We start from the raw sequence: 14,938 nt of genomic DNA, 5'->3' as shown, positions 1-14,938 counted from the left end.
GTTCTGGATAGAATCACATAGTTAAGGAGGCCATAGGGAAGCCAGAAGATGTTTTAAAGGGAATGACCAAGTTGATGACCTGAAGGAGAGTAGCCATCATGTAATATAAGAAACTGGTGAGGTATTTGGGGATATACAGGCTAAACAATAGAGAATGCAAGAAGTACATGAAGCCGAGGGATAGTGTGTTTTACTTGGATTGAAGGGTTGTAATCACCGGGTCAAGTAATAGGAAGGCAAACTCAGCTTGATATAGAAGGAACTTTCAGATGTTAGAGTAAAAATAATACACCCACAATGAAACCTGAAAGATATCAAATCTCTATGGACTCATCTACAAATTTAGTAAAAATCCTAGCAGGATTCTTTTTAAGGAACCCATCAACTTATTCTGAATATGTAGATGAACAGAGGCTCATAAATAGCTAAATCAGTTTTGAAAAAGAAGAGCAAAATGTTACTATTAACCGAAGAATGGTAAGATATACCGTGAAGCCAGGATAATCAAAGAGTGTGGACCTGGTACAGCCACAGGTAAATAAGCCAATGGATCAGAAGAGCCCATGTGTCTAGGGGAACTTGGTACACGAGGGAAATAACACTCGAATCCATGAGGCAAAATGGAAGGACGGCTCAGTGGGTGTTGTTGAGGAAACTGATGGACTCTACAAGGGAAAATAGAGTTGGAAAACTTACACAATGTACAAAGATGGGTATAGATGGATTAAAGAACTAAATGTGAAACATAAACTCTAAAGCAAATAGGAGAAAATACAGACATATATATTTGTGATCTTGGAGTAGAAAGGACTTAATGAAACTTCCAAAGTGCAAAGCATAAGGAAAAAATTATTCAACTGTCCATTTCAAAAAATAAGAATCTTGAGTGGTGACATATAAAGTTATCAGGTTACTGACAGATTAGAAAAAAGTTATTTGCAATGTGAAACCATAAGAGGTTAATACTTAGCTATACAAAATACCCCAAGTAAATATCTAGGATATATTGGGTTGGCCAAAAAGTTCGTTTGGGTTTTTCTATAAGATCTTACACACTGGTCTGCCAGGCACACATGGCTGACACTTCCTCTGCGTTTAGAATGTAAAGTCCAGTGGTTAGGCGGATCTAGAATGCCCACGACTGTGTCATGGCTCTTCCTCTTTGTGACATTTGGCAACCCCTCTGAACTTTAGTTGCTTCATCAGTACAATAACGCAAATAATGAGGCTGGTCACAAAATTCACATAAGGATTAAATGAGATAATATAAAACAGAACAGCATCTGGCACATGATAAAAACTCAGTCGTGGCTGTTTTTGCATCTCTATTTCATTTTGATATTATGAGTCCAATAACTGTTACTTTCCCGCATATCGTATTTCAAAATTAGTATGGTAACGCTTCTGGGTTATTAATCAGGCAATTAATTTTTTCTTTAATTAATAATCAGAAAAGGAAGTCATATGCCTTCCCTGAGACTGTGCTCTGGTGGTGTATGAGGTGTGCCTCGTGGATTAACTATTAATCCCAGAGTGAAAACTGAATTCAGCGTTGTAGAGCTGGAAAGGATGTGGGAGACCATCTTGCTAGTCCCAGCCCTTTCGACACAGGAGGATGCAAAGACCTGGAGGAGGTAAGTACCATGCCCTGAGTTTGCACCGCAAGAACCATAGCACTTCTTCTGTGGTTTTGATTAATTAATTATGACTAGAAAAGATAATTAGGAAATCAAAGTGGTGATTAGGAAAGATTAATGTCACCAGCTGGCTTTGTCAAATGGGTGTGAACTGTCTACATGAATGATCTCACTTAATTAGAGACCTAGACCCAGAGGACTCATAGTTATTCCAAGTATGAACTTGCTGGACTTCCACTTGACTGTTGCTTTGTTTCAGTAGGTGGAGCCACTCTCCCTCATTAGAATAAAGTAAACAGATTTAACTCAATTATAAATAGAAAAAAAATATGTGCTCTCCGTCACTGAGAGTTGCACAGAGTGACGACTGCCTCGAAACCCTGGGTGCAGCGGTGAGCAGTGCCGGAGCATGAGTTCCAAGCCAAAATCCATAGGGATCATCGGAGCTCCTTTCTCAAAGGGCCAGGTGAGTAAAAACCCTGGCTTTGAATAACCGGAATTTATGAGAAAGTTTCGAACTTCAAAATTAGTAAGGTGTTAATGTCTAGTTAGTTAAATTCCCTGATACAACCTGACCTGAAATCTATGTTTCAAAGTCCTCTCACCATTTTGCATCATTGTATAATTATGGTCACAAATCCATTTATTCTTATGGCTCCTAATCTCAGCCACAGCTAATTTTATTTAAATCTGCTGAATTTTTCCTCATAATTTTTTAAGAGAAAATATTTTTATCTGAATGGAAATAGACTATTTCTGCATTGTAGCTACTCATTTAGATTTCCGTGCTCTCGATGCTTTTGGTGTTACTGTGTATGTAGAAGGAGATAGAATTTTAAGAAAACACATTTGTTTAGTTATGTAATTAACACCTAGAAAAATTTCATAGACGGGCAGCAACCTTTAGAATTTAAAAATGTGGATAACCTAAACATTATTGATTTATCAACTTTGTGAGTGATTTATATTATTTTAGGGCTTTCATGATTCTATAAAAGTACTGATTTCATGGACTCGGTAGAGTCTCTTGTGCACCTCTCTTTGAGGGAGGAAGAAAGAAAAACAAAAAAGGAAACCCACCTGCAAGTTGACCACATTGAAAGGACAAATGAATTTATCAAACTCCCAGATTCCAAAACATGCCAGCCACACGTAAATGTACAGTCTTTTTTTTTTTCTGCCCAGGCACACTCATTCTGGTAAATCTAATGAGATTACAGATATCTTCGACTCCTGTAAGCGTCTGTGCTAACAGAGGGGGGATGGGGAAGTACAAAAACAAAAACAAACAGAATAGAGTGTGAATTGACACCTTCCCAGGCTGATTTTTTGTGGTTGTGGTTGTTTTAAATGGGGTTTCTCAGGTGTCTTAGAACTTTCTCTTTGCCCGTCTGAGCAATGTATTTCTTCTCTTAGTTTTGAACTCTTGCTTTGCACTCTGGCTTTTTTATTACAAAACAAATTGGGACAGGTCGGAGGTTAGAGATGCAAACTGCATTTAGACTGTTAGTCAATACTGCTTCACTTTCCCTGGAAATCTTCCAAAGGTCTCTCCTGAAACACAGGGACATTTTGCTGACAAAGAAGTGTTTCTTTTAATGCTGGGGGTAATTGCAAAATCCACAATGTGCTCACCTATTCTTGGGACAGGTTCTAACAAAGATAGCCCTGAAATAACTGATAAAAAAAGAAGGAAGGAAAGAAGAGAGGAGGAAGGAAGGAAGGAAGGAAGGGAGGAAACAGCTTGAATATGCTCTGACCCCTGGACCTCAGCAGAAGGCCAAATGCTGATAATAACAGCCACTCCAGGGGATAATATTTTGAAATATAGCCAGATGCATTTTCCATTCTCCATAATCCTTCCTGACTTCTACAGCTCTTCCTTATTAAAACGTGGCCCGGGTCTTCCCTGGTGGCGCAGTGGTTGAGAGTCCACCTGCCGATGCAGGGGACACGGATTCATGCCCCGGTCTGGGAAGATCCCACATGTCGTGGAGCGGCTGGGCCCGTAAGCCATGGCTGCTGAGCCTACGCGTCCGGAGCCTGTGCTCCACAACGGGAGAGGCCACAACAGTGAGAGGCCCGCGTACCGCAAAAAAAACAACGACGACAAAAAAAAAAAAACATGGCCCCATGAGAATGAAGCTTATTGTCTCGTGATAGTAAGGACTCAGAGAGAGATATTTTTCTACACTAAGCCATAGCATAGAAGGGAAAAAAATGGCCAACATATAAATTTCTGTCCTCACTTAAAGGAGGTAAAATTGGATAAATAGGCAAAAGGGAGGATTAAAGGGCTAGAAGGCTGAATCGGATAAAGGACTCCATTCCCTTGCAGGGCAGTGGTTAAGGGGAGGAGGTGGTGGCAAAGAATGAAGTAGGTATTGTATTGATTTTACTGTTGAGTTAACTAAGGCTCAGAGAGATTTGAGAACTTGCTCAAGGTCACACAGCTTTGACTGTGTAATTCCAGACAGGACTGTCTGATACCAGAGCCTGTGCTCCCGACCTGCACTGGTGCATCTTTAGATCTATAGCAGATCTTAGAGTTGCAGTCAGTTAGGGAATGGAGCCCAGCTTCAAAGTCAGTAGAGCTAACAAAGAACAATGAGAAAAGACCAATCATTAGAAGCAGTTTGAATCAGACAAAAAAAAAAAAAAAAGCGAAAAAGTGTCACTCTGTGAAATTGATCGACTGTGATATTGTAATAAATATACAGCTGGGCCTCCATATCTGCAGGTTCTGTATCTGGAATATCTTTATGTCATTTTATGTAAGGGACTTGAGCATCCGTGCAGGGGGCAGGGGGTAGGGGGAGTAGGGGTGGGGGGATGGGGAGGTGGTGGGGTAGGGTGGGTGTCCTGGAACCAATCCTCTACAGATACTGAGGGAGGACTTCTGTATCAACTAAGGGGTGTATAAGATTTGTTGTGGTTTTTTTTTTTTATAAATCTTAAAGTTCAGAATGGTGTTATTTTTATTTTTAGTTTTTTGGCGGTAGGCAGGCCTCTCACTGTTGCGGCCTCTCCTGTTGCGGAGCACAGGCTTTGGATGCGCAGGTTCAGCGGCAATGGCTCACGGGCCCAGCCACTCCGCGGCACGTGGGATCTTCCCGGACCGGGGCATGAACCCGTGTCCCCTGCATCGGCAGGCGGACTCTCAACCATTCGCCACCAGGGAAGCCCCAGAATGGTGTTATTTTTAAAATTTTTATTGAAATATAGTTGATTTATAATGTTGTGTTAGTTTTGAGTGTACAGCAAAGTGATTCAGTTTTATATATGAACGTAAATTTTAAATTCTTTTCCATTATAGGTTATTACAAGATGTTGAGTACAGTTTTCTGTGCTATACAGTAGGTGCTTGTTGGTTATCTATTTTATATATAGTAGTGTGTATATTTTAATCCCGAACTCCTAATTTATCCCCTCCTCCGTCTCCCCTTTGGTAATCATAAGTTTGTTTTGTATGTCTGTGAGTCTATTTCTGTTTTGTAAATAAGTTCACTTGTAAGGGGTGTATGAGATTTGTTCTAAAGTTTGAAAGGGAGAGGGAAAAAGGGCAGGGAGTTTTATCAAATTGACAATTTTTGAGCATCTACTAAGTGTCAGCTCCGTACTACAAAATACAGTGCTGGAAATGTAGAAAAGATTGGACTGAAATCTAATAATGGAGAAAAGACAAAACAAACACAAAACCAAGGCAAAATCTGAGCCAAGCAGCATGCTGTTGGAGTTTAAAGAGGAGAAATTGTATCTACTTGAGAGGGGGTGGGAGTCATACAAAAAAGGAGTGGAGTAAAGGAGCAAATGTGTCCATCTGAGCGTGGGGCGTCCCTGGCTGCCAGGGACAGGAATTTGACATGGAGGATTTGCCCGGCAGCCAGGGCAAGTCATCCGGTAATTTGAGTTGGGAAGAAATATCTACTTAGTTTGGTGCCACCGCACAATCCTGGGGATAGATCCACCTGTCTTTTGGCACACCTTCTCCCCTGGGAACACAAAGTAACCTCCTGTATTGAAAAGGCTTGTTGGAAATTAGAATCAGAGAGACACATGCAAGAACCGGTTCTTTAGATGGCTAATCTGCCAGGAGGCTGGAGAAGATTTACAGCCAGGAGGAAGCGTCTTAGCTTCCCTGATGTAAAATGAGCAAAGGTAGAATTGTGCCAACTGTGCTTAACCAGGTCAAAATACCTGAAATACCGGGTTAGTTTTGTGGTTTCGGCTCCCGGGTGATGATTTTCCCTGCTGCCTGCTTTCTCGCCAAGAGCCCTAACTTAACCACCGTGAGGACCTGCAAGTAGGTCTTTCTCATGCCACGCTCTTTTTTTTTTCTTCCTTATGTTTTTACTCAAGCTGTTCCCCTGGTTTGCAAAGTTTCTCTATCACCCTATCTATTTTCCTGAACACCTACTCACCGTTGCAGAACTCAACAGAAATATCAGCCTACTCCACGGAGACTTCTCTGACACACTCTGCTCCTGGCAGAGTTAGGATCATCCTGTTTTTGTGGTTATGAATCTTGTATCTGCGTTGAAGCAAGTCTCTAAGCACTGTAATTGGGATTAAATATCCAAATCCCCTATTAGCTTGTTAGTTACTCAAAGACAGAAGCCCTCTCCTTTTAATCACTGTATCTCCATCTCTCAGAGTGCTTTTGCACAAAATATGTGTTCACTGTGCTGGTAACGCGGTGCGATGGAGAAGAGGAGATGCAAGTTTTGGAATCTAAAGAATGCGGATGTGAACTAAGGCTCTCCCACTTGTTAGGAAAGTTATATAACCTTTCTGATTCTGGATCTTCATATTTGACATAGGGGTAATTCAGTCTACCTTGCTGTGATGATTAAATGAGATCATGTAAATTCCTGACTCTGTAGGTATTCAAAAATTGATACTCTTCAGTTGATTAATGAAAAGGGTTCCTATTGTGGGCATCAGATGGTCATGATAATGTCTGAATTACTCTATTTTTTAATTGTTCAGCCACGAGGAGGGGTGGAAGAAGGCCCTACGGTATTGAGGAAGGCTGGTCTGCTTGAGAAACTTAAAGAACTAGGTAATTTGAAAAAATTAATTACTTTTTATTGAAGTATAGTTAATGTACAATATTATATGTTACATATATGTACACTATAATGCTTCACATTTTTAAAGGTTATACTCCATTTACAGTTATTATAAAATGTTGGCTTATATTTCCTGTGTTGTACACTATATCCTTGTAGCTTATTTTGTACATAATAGTTCGTACCTCTTAATCCCTTACCCCTATATTGCCCCTCCCCACTGGTAACCACTAGTTTGAGCAAGGTAATTTTTAACTTGAAAGATCAGCCTGATTTTCTTCTCACTCTGAAGGAAGGACCAGGCTCCTGCTAAAAGAGAGTGTGTCTGGAGTGACATTTATACTACAGAATTGCAGCATTGGCTATAACCTTAGAAGTACAGCCTATAAAAAAAGCAGCGATGGGGAGCATGCTCAGTCAATACTGTTGGATGAATATCCTCACTCAGATCTTTTGTCTTTCCAGCCAGACTCTTGCATAAGAGAATGTGTGTGTGCAAGACCTGGGGGTGGGTGGTAGGTGAGTCAGAGGAATTGAAAATGAAAAGCCAGGGGCAGCAGGAAGTACACTACTAGCAAGAGGACCCCTATTTGTGAAAGGAAAGAAAATAAAACAGTAATATAATAACAATGATAGTACCTAGTGTTTGCATGGTGTGTATATGTATACACATATACATATACGTACATGTATATGAGCATGCAAGTGCAAAGTGACATAATTTTAAAAGTATGGGCTAAAGTCAACGTCATCTTTATATTTAGAACTCTGATGAAGTGTTGGGGAGGTTATGGAGCAGCTCGAACCCTCGTGTATTTCTGGCGGGAATGCATAATGATACAGCCACTTTGGAAAGCACTTCAGCAGTTTCTTAAATAAACATACATTTACCTCTCGACCCAGCAAATCTTCTCCTAGATAGTTACCCAAGAGAAGTCAAAACATATACTATAAACACTGCTACCCGAATGTTTGTAGCAGTATTATTTATAAAAGCCAAGAAATGGAAACGAAATGCCTATTAACCGGTGAATGGATAAACAAAAAGTGGTACATCCATACTACGGGATAGTACTCAACAGTAAAAAGGAACAGACTGCTGACATAGGCAAGAACATGGATGAATGGCAAAGACGTCATGCTGAGTGAAAGAAGCCAGACACAAAAGACTACCAACTGTGTGAAATTTTAGAACAGACCAAAGCATAGCAGGACAAAGATCAGTAGTTGCCTGAGGGTGGGGCAGGGATTGACCAGAAAGGGGCACGAGGGAATTTAGGGGGTGATGAAAATATTCTAAATCTTGATTATGGTGATGGTTGCAAGACTGTAGATATTTCTAAGACTGGTTGACCTGTACATTTAAAGTGAGTGAATTTTAGTGAATAACAATTATACCTCATAAAGCAAAAAAAAAAAAAAAAGAAAAGAAAAAGACCCCAAGAGAGAACAGAAGGCTTGGGGAAATGGACTAGACTAGTCCCTCTGTTAACAAGCATAATTTGGTCATATTTTATATCAGGTTGAATCTCTTGAAGGTGTTAGTGAATCATGGATACACATGGACATTTAATGACTACAGCGTACAATGACTGGTTAGTTCAGAACACTGTACTTACATCACATGAAGCTCTGTACATTGAAGCCTAAACAGGGTCTTTTAGGGAGTGACCTAGGTCCTTAGAAACTTTGGGCTAGCTGCAATTTCTTTTTTAAAGCAGTATAATAATAGAGCTTTTATTTCCTGACCTCACAAAAGCTTTAAGGCTCGTTGCTAATCATACGTTCTTATTTAATTCAGACCGTCCCACTATGAGGCAGGTACGATGGACAGAGCAGGGAGCTGAGCTGCTTCAGCTGGTGACAGATTGGACTGAAACCATGGGCTGTTAATATAGTGTGAGAAAATTTAGAAAATATTGGTGTATTTTCTTCTGGGCATAAATATATATGTATACATATTCTTTTAAAAACAATTTCTTCATTACATATACAAAACACGCTTATTGTAGTAAAGTAGACAGCACAAAAACAGAGACAGAGACCAAGACAGTGGCGCCACCCATTAAGAGCAAACCAGCTTATCACCGTTACACTTTCGTGTCTAGCCTAACTGGCTCGATTCAAGCAGTATCGATATTTGCAGAGAATCCAGTATACAGCAGGCACAGGCGTACAGCAAGGGTGGGATGATGCTGTCAGGCAACAGTGGACAAGGTTTTTTACCTTCACAAGTTTTTACAGCCATTCCAGACTTTTTTTTTTTTTTTTTTTTTTTTTTGCAAATACACCTATTTGGTAAAATTGGAATCATCCTACAGGCTGTTTTGTAATCTCTTTTTTTACTTAGTAACCTGAAACTTTTAATTTTAATTATAGAGTGTGATGTGAAAGATTATGGGGCCCTGACCTTTGCTGATGTCCCTAATGACAGTCCCTTTCAAATCGTGAAGAATCCAAGGTCTGTGGGAAAAGCAAGTGAACAGCTGGCTGATGTGGTGGCAGAAATCAAGAGGAACGGAAGGACCAGTCTTGTACTGGGCGGAGACCACAGGTCTTTTTTAATGATTATCTCTATGGAGTCTGGCACAAATACTGTAAAGGAAGTATCACCAAAACCATGAGAAGAGAGAAAATACGGAAGGGAGAGCATTGATCAATATTTTATACCAAATTTTCTGTCTTTTTTCTTTTAATTTTATTGGTTACTACTTTATTTTGGAAACGTAAATTTAGCTCTGTTTGAAGGCTTGCATTATCTGTATAACAGCAGAAAATACATGACATGTGAATGGATTTAGGCAAAATATTCAGGCTTACATTTCTAAACAAATGAGCACTGAGGAAATTCATAGTCAGTTTACTGCGCTTGATTACTGATAATAGAAACAGTTCATTTAGGTCAACAACTAAAGCATGCGTTTTCCCATTATAAAAGTTAATAATTGTAAAAATTTTGAAATACACACACATATATAAAAGGGAAAAAACAATGGCAGTTGTAATTCTCTAACAACCGTTTCTACTGGAATTTTGAAAATCTGGCATACTTCCTTCCTGCCATAATTTTTTCCTTGTGTATGGTTTTAACAATTGTGTATTATCCTGTTTTGTTCTTAATCTACACTACAAATTTCCTTATGTTACTTCATGATATATACAAGCATAATTGTTTACTGTTGCTTAATTTTTCATCAAGGTATGATATCACTATATATATCCATATTTTCAGATATTCAGATTATTTTCAAATTTTCACCACTATAAATAATGTGGCAAAGATAATTTTTGCGTGCAAGTCTTCCCATGTTTACTCTCAAGGTCCCACGATATGTTATCAGAAGAAGTATAATTAGATAAAAAGTACAAACATTACAATAGCTCTTGATGCAAGAGTCAGTTACCTCATCCCCCTCCGTTTTCTCCCCTAAAGCCAAAGAGAGTTACCAGGGCTTCTGTGACAAAACTGCCATTGAGAAACTGGAGCTCACTTTCTTTTCTAAGTGGAAAAATTTGTAAGTGGAAATTTGAAGAGTGGCAAATGGCCAAAGGAAAAGAAACCTGTAGGGAAAGACAAACATCAAGCTGAATCAATACCTGAACATCAAGAAACGACTGCTTCCACTTTGAGAATCTGAAAGTTCACGATTCTCTGGAGGATTCCTGAACATTCACAAGTGGGAGAATGCAAGCACCGCATGGCAAATCCTGATCTTTTAACTGTTGTGTAAGATATTGCTTAGCATTTTCATTCCGGCAAGTTTTCTGGAGCTTGGAATGTTTGAGATGAACTTTGAGGGTTCTGGATCTGGCTAAGAGCGGGTCCTTAAATACATAGCAGGAGACTAGAAAGTTCCAGCAGAGGATCTGAGTGAGTGAGCTCCCAGGATACACTGGCTGAAGTGGATGTAAGGACTTCCGAGTGATGCTCCCCAATTGTAAAAGAATTGGATTTTAAGAAAAATGGAAGGACTCTGTCATAATTCACTTGGGAGAACTAGTATTTACCAAGAGAGATAAGAGTACAGAAAACGAGCCTGATTTAACCCTGAGAGTTGAGTGGTGTCTCATGCTAAAAAATTTCTTGTGTGGCTACTGTCTTTTCACACAGTTAATTTTTAGTTAAACTATAATTTGCAATTTTATTAGAAGGTGGTTTTGAAAAAAATTACAAATTTATTAGTAATGCCATTGAAGTGAATAAATATAACTTGTTAGTAAATATTAAGTATAAGCTATACTTTCTCTATTGTTATCATTGTTTAATTGGCATCTCCAGTTTAAAACCTCTCAGAAATATTAGCCACTTTGACTTAAAGGAAAGTCAGGTGAGGATGTTGCATTTCTGATATGATGTACGTAATGATACTGCAAACCTGATGTCCATACAAACTTCTTTTCCTCTCAAGTTTGGCAGTTGGCAGCATCTCTGGCCATGCCAGGGTCCACCCAGATCTCTGTGTCATTTGGGTGGATGCTCACACCGACATCAACACTCCACTGACAACCACAACTGGGAACTTACATGGACAACCTGTATCTTTCCTTCTGAAGGAACTAAAGGGAAAGGTAAACAGCTGGTTGGTATTTTGTTACAAAAGAATTATCTTTAGCAGAAGTTCAGGAGGCGGAAGGGAAGTAAGAACCCCTGGGCCATCTTCTTGATTAACTTCTCAAACTTTTTTCTGGGCAGCCAATAAGCAATGGGTGGGCGGATAGAGGTGGTGAGGCTCTGCACCTCTACCTTACTTGATAGTTTGCAAACTGACTTCATATGTAGCTTCCCTTCTGATTCTTAAACTACCCTTTTTAGTAGGTGGGGCAGAGAGGAATCCTCTATAAACAAGTTAACAGAGGTTCAGAGGTTAACAGACATACCACATGTGCAGCAAGGACCAGAACTGGTCTCCTGGCACCTCCTCCTTCTACTACAAACCCCATAGCCTCTCATTCTTACCAAGTGTCCCCTCCACATCATAGGGCCTTTTCAAACATGGAGTTTTAAAATGAGGATTATGGTGGTTTATTATTTAACATCTTTACTATGAGAAACATATATCTAAACCACAAGAGGAAGAACTACCTCCTCCTTGGAAACTTCTTTTCTAAAAGACATTAAGATGAAATTCCAGAATGAGATTTAACATTGTAGTTCATAATTTTATTGATATGCTGTAGCATATCAATAAAACAATTTTTATTGATTCAACCGTAGCAAATTGGCTGTTGTGATGATACTTGGGGATCAAAACCTCCTTAATGTTAAATGTCGGCAGCAGTGTTTTCCAAACAGATGACCAAAGTGATAGGCTTGCAAAATGCGTAGCCAGCTCATGGGAACATCCAAGCTTGGCTCCAGGACATCTGAAGATATGGTCAAACCAAAGGTCTGATCGAAAATTTCCCTTAGCCACTCTCAACCACCCTCTGGATTAAGTCTTTACTGAGAAAGAGAAGAAAAGAAGGAAGCTATGAAAGTAGTGGAAGCACACTGATTTCTTTACAGAAGAGTTCCAGGAAAGCAGGGCAGAGTGGAAATAGGGCGCAGGGCAGGTAAACGCTGACAAGTGATTCAGGTTAGGTGTGGGCCACAGGGTGAAGCTGGGTAAGTCCAAAGCAAACAAGGGTAGCACAGGCGGGCCGGAACTTCTTCATTTTGTATTATATTTTAATGATTTCCCTGAGATTTATGTTCTAAACCAGACACACGCGATCTAACAAGTGTCCTTAACTTTCAATGTAAGATTTGCTCAAGAGAAGCATATATAACCCAATGGAACCATTGCAATTCTAGATTCCCGATGTCCCAGGATTCTCCTGGGTGACTCCCTGCCTATCTGCCAAAGATATTGTGTATATTGGCCTGAGAGACGTGGACCCTGGGGAACAGTAAGTTTATTCCTTGATGTGACTTATCTTCCTTTTTGTCCTTTCTCTTGCTAGGTGTGCTGGTCGAGCCGATGAGAAAAAATTATTTTCAGCACCAAGTCTATATATCTATACCTACACATATTTATATGTATACACGTACATACATATACGTGTATGTATTCAGGTGATTTTTACGTTGACTTGCTATTTAGAAATATATTGATATATACATACAGTTCACCAAACTTAAATATTTTTTTTTAATCTCACCACACTGATCTTTTCTTTAAAAGGAAACAAGAGGGCATAGGGTCAGTCTCCTTATAAATTGTAGATTAATATATTCTCTTTCATAGCTACATTTTGAAAATTCTGGGAATTAAATACTTTTCAATGACTGAAGTGGATAAACTGGGAATTGGCAAGGTGATGGAAGAAGCATTCAGCTATCTACTAGGAAGGTATGATACTTTGTGTGTGTGTATGTGTGTTTGTATGTGTGTAACATAAATATTATGAAAAGGACTTGCTACTGACACTGGTCAATGTAAGTTATTAATAAAGCAAGGAAGTACAATCATGGAACTTCACTGGGTTGTTACTTTTTGTAAAGTAAGAACTGTATTTTTCTACGAAATATTAAACCACCAATTTTAAACTGAATTCCTTTCCCACCTCTTAAAAGAAAGAAAAGGCCGATTCATTTGAGCTTTGATGTTGATGGACTGGACCCGTCTTTCACACCAGCTACTGGCACACCAGTCCAGGGAGGTCTGTCTTACAGAGAAGGTCTCTACATCACAGAAGAAATTTACAAAACAGGTATGTAAAAATCTGAGTGGAATAAAGAAGGAAGTGTACACCCGGCCAATATATACTGATACCTCCCAAATCTGAAGATGGAGCCCCAACAGACACTTCCTAAATGTCCACTGCATGATGCAATGACTGAAATGTTTTCAGTTATTACACCTCTTTCTATTCCCAGATAATATTTCAAGTCAGTCTGTACTAAATTAAAAATGTCAACTATTTAATAAATTACATTATTTCCATTTGTTGTTGTAGGGCTACTGTCAGGATTAGATATAATGGAAGTGAATCCATCTCTGGGGAAGACACCAGAAGAAGTAACTCGGACAGTGAACACAGCAGTAGCAATAACCTTGGCTTGCTTTGGAGCTGCTCGGGAGGGTAACCATAAGCCTACTGATTACCTTAACCCGCCTAAGTAAACATGGAAGCGTCATATAAAAATCTCACAGTTAATGACATAATTAGCAAATCGACTAGTTTAAACTTCTAGTTATCCTCCCAAAGGTTTGGTCTTTCAGAAAAATGTTTTGCCTTGGTAAAAGTTAGTACAATTAGTATAAACTGTATCAATTCCCTCTTGGTATGAAATTCAAGATATGGAAATGCTAACTTTTGTGAAATTAAAAAGCTTATCTTCCCATTTTGGCAAAAGCCTTATCGTTAGAGAAATACACATTCATTTCCAAATAAAAATATGCTGGCATTAAAAATAAACACCTATATCAGCCCCCGTACATAGAGTGGAACTCTTGATTTCAGGAGATAAAGCTACCCAACCTGAAAAGGGACCATATTTCCATGTTGTTCAAAGCTGTAATCCCTAGAAACTTCTTTTCTCTTTATCTCTTTGTAAGATCCTGTCACTGCTACACAGGTTTCTAAATAAATACATGCAAAACACACACACACAGGTGAGAGTGTCAACCTGGAAAAGCAACTGATTTATTTTTAAAAACAGAGATTAAAGAATCACCACTTAAGGATGACTTTATTAAGCTTATGCATTTCTAGCTATGTTCTTTTCTTTTCTTTTTTTAAAGAAGATGTTGGGTGTAGGAGTTTAGTAATTTATTTATTTATTTTTGGTGTGTTGGGTCTCCGTTTCTGTGCGAGGGCTTTCTCTAGTTGTGGCAAGCGGGGGCCACTCTTCATCGCGGTGCGCGGGCCTCTCACTATCGCAGCCTCTCTTGTTGTGGAGCACGGGCTCCAGACGCACATGCTCAGTAGTTGTGGCTCACGGGCCTAGTTGTTCCGTGGCATGTGGGATCCTCCCAGACCAGGGCTCGAACCCATGTCCCCTGCATTATCAGGCAGTTTCTCAACCACTGCGCCACTAGGGAAGCCCTAGCTGTGTTATTTTCTTACAAGACTTCCAACTCATTTCATATAGTAAGTTCAAGTCCATGGCAAAGGCAACAACTTGCCAATCTACGCTAGAAATATTAGCCCATTTACTTGGAAATCTATGATAAAAAATTTAAGCCATTTAAAAAAGAATATGAACCTATTTGCTCCAGTAATGCAATGAAACCTAGAGTCCTT

General features: G+C 39.4%; 1 protein-coding gene across 1 annotated transcript; it reads left to right on the top strand.

The window, feature by feature from the left end:
• The first annotated feature begins 1,982 nt into the window (after positions 1 to 1,982).
• ARG1 (arginase 1) lies at positions 1,983 to 14,130 on the top strand. Its single transcript, XM_060168440.1, has 8 exons — positions 1,983 to 2,103; positions 6,627 to 6,699; positions 9,089 to 9,263; positions 11,119 to 11,278; positions 12,504 to 12,598; positions 12,937 to 13,041; positions 13,266 to 13,402; positions 13,649 to 14,130. The coding sequence occupies exons 1-8, from the start codon at positions 2,047 to 2,049 to the stop codon at positions 13,813 to 13,815; spliced, it is 969 nt and encodes a 322-aa protein (XP_060024423.1). The 5' UTR covers positions 1,983 to 2,046; the 3' UTR covers positions 13,816 to 14,130.
• The last annotated feature ends 808 nt before the right edge of the window (positions 14,131 to 14,938 follow it).

Source organism: Lagenorhynchus albirostris, chromosome 12 (assembly GCF_949774975.1).
Source record: "Lagenorhynchus albirostris chromosome 12, mLagAlb1.1, whole genome shotgun sequence".
Lineage (NCBI taxonomy): Eukaryota > Metazoa > Chordata > Mammalia > Artiodactyla > Delphinidae > Lagenorhynchus > Lagenorhynchus albirostris.
Note: the sequence above shows the minus strand (reverse complement) of the source record. Positions and strands in the feature narration are given on the sequence as shown.

What these genes read in the sequence shown, in the direction of transcription:
- ARG1 (XM_060168440.1), top strand. Translation starts at nt 2,047, where the DNA reads ATGAGTTCCAAGCCAAAATCCATAGGGATCATCGGAGCTCCTTTCTCA. An exon ending in GACGTGGACCCTGGGGAACA is followed by an intron (nt 12,599 to 12,936) that starts GTAAGTTTATTC and finishes TCTCTTTCATAG; the next exon opens with CTACATTTTGAAAATTCTGG. An exon ending in AGAAGAAATTTACAAAACAG is followed by an intron (nt 13,403 to 13,648) that starts GTATGTAAAAAT and finishes TTGTTGTTGTAG; the next exon opens with GGCTACTGTCAGGATTAGAT.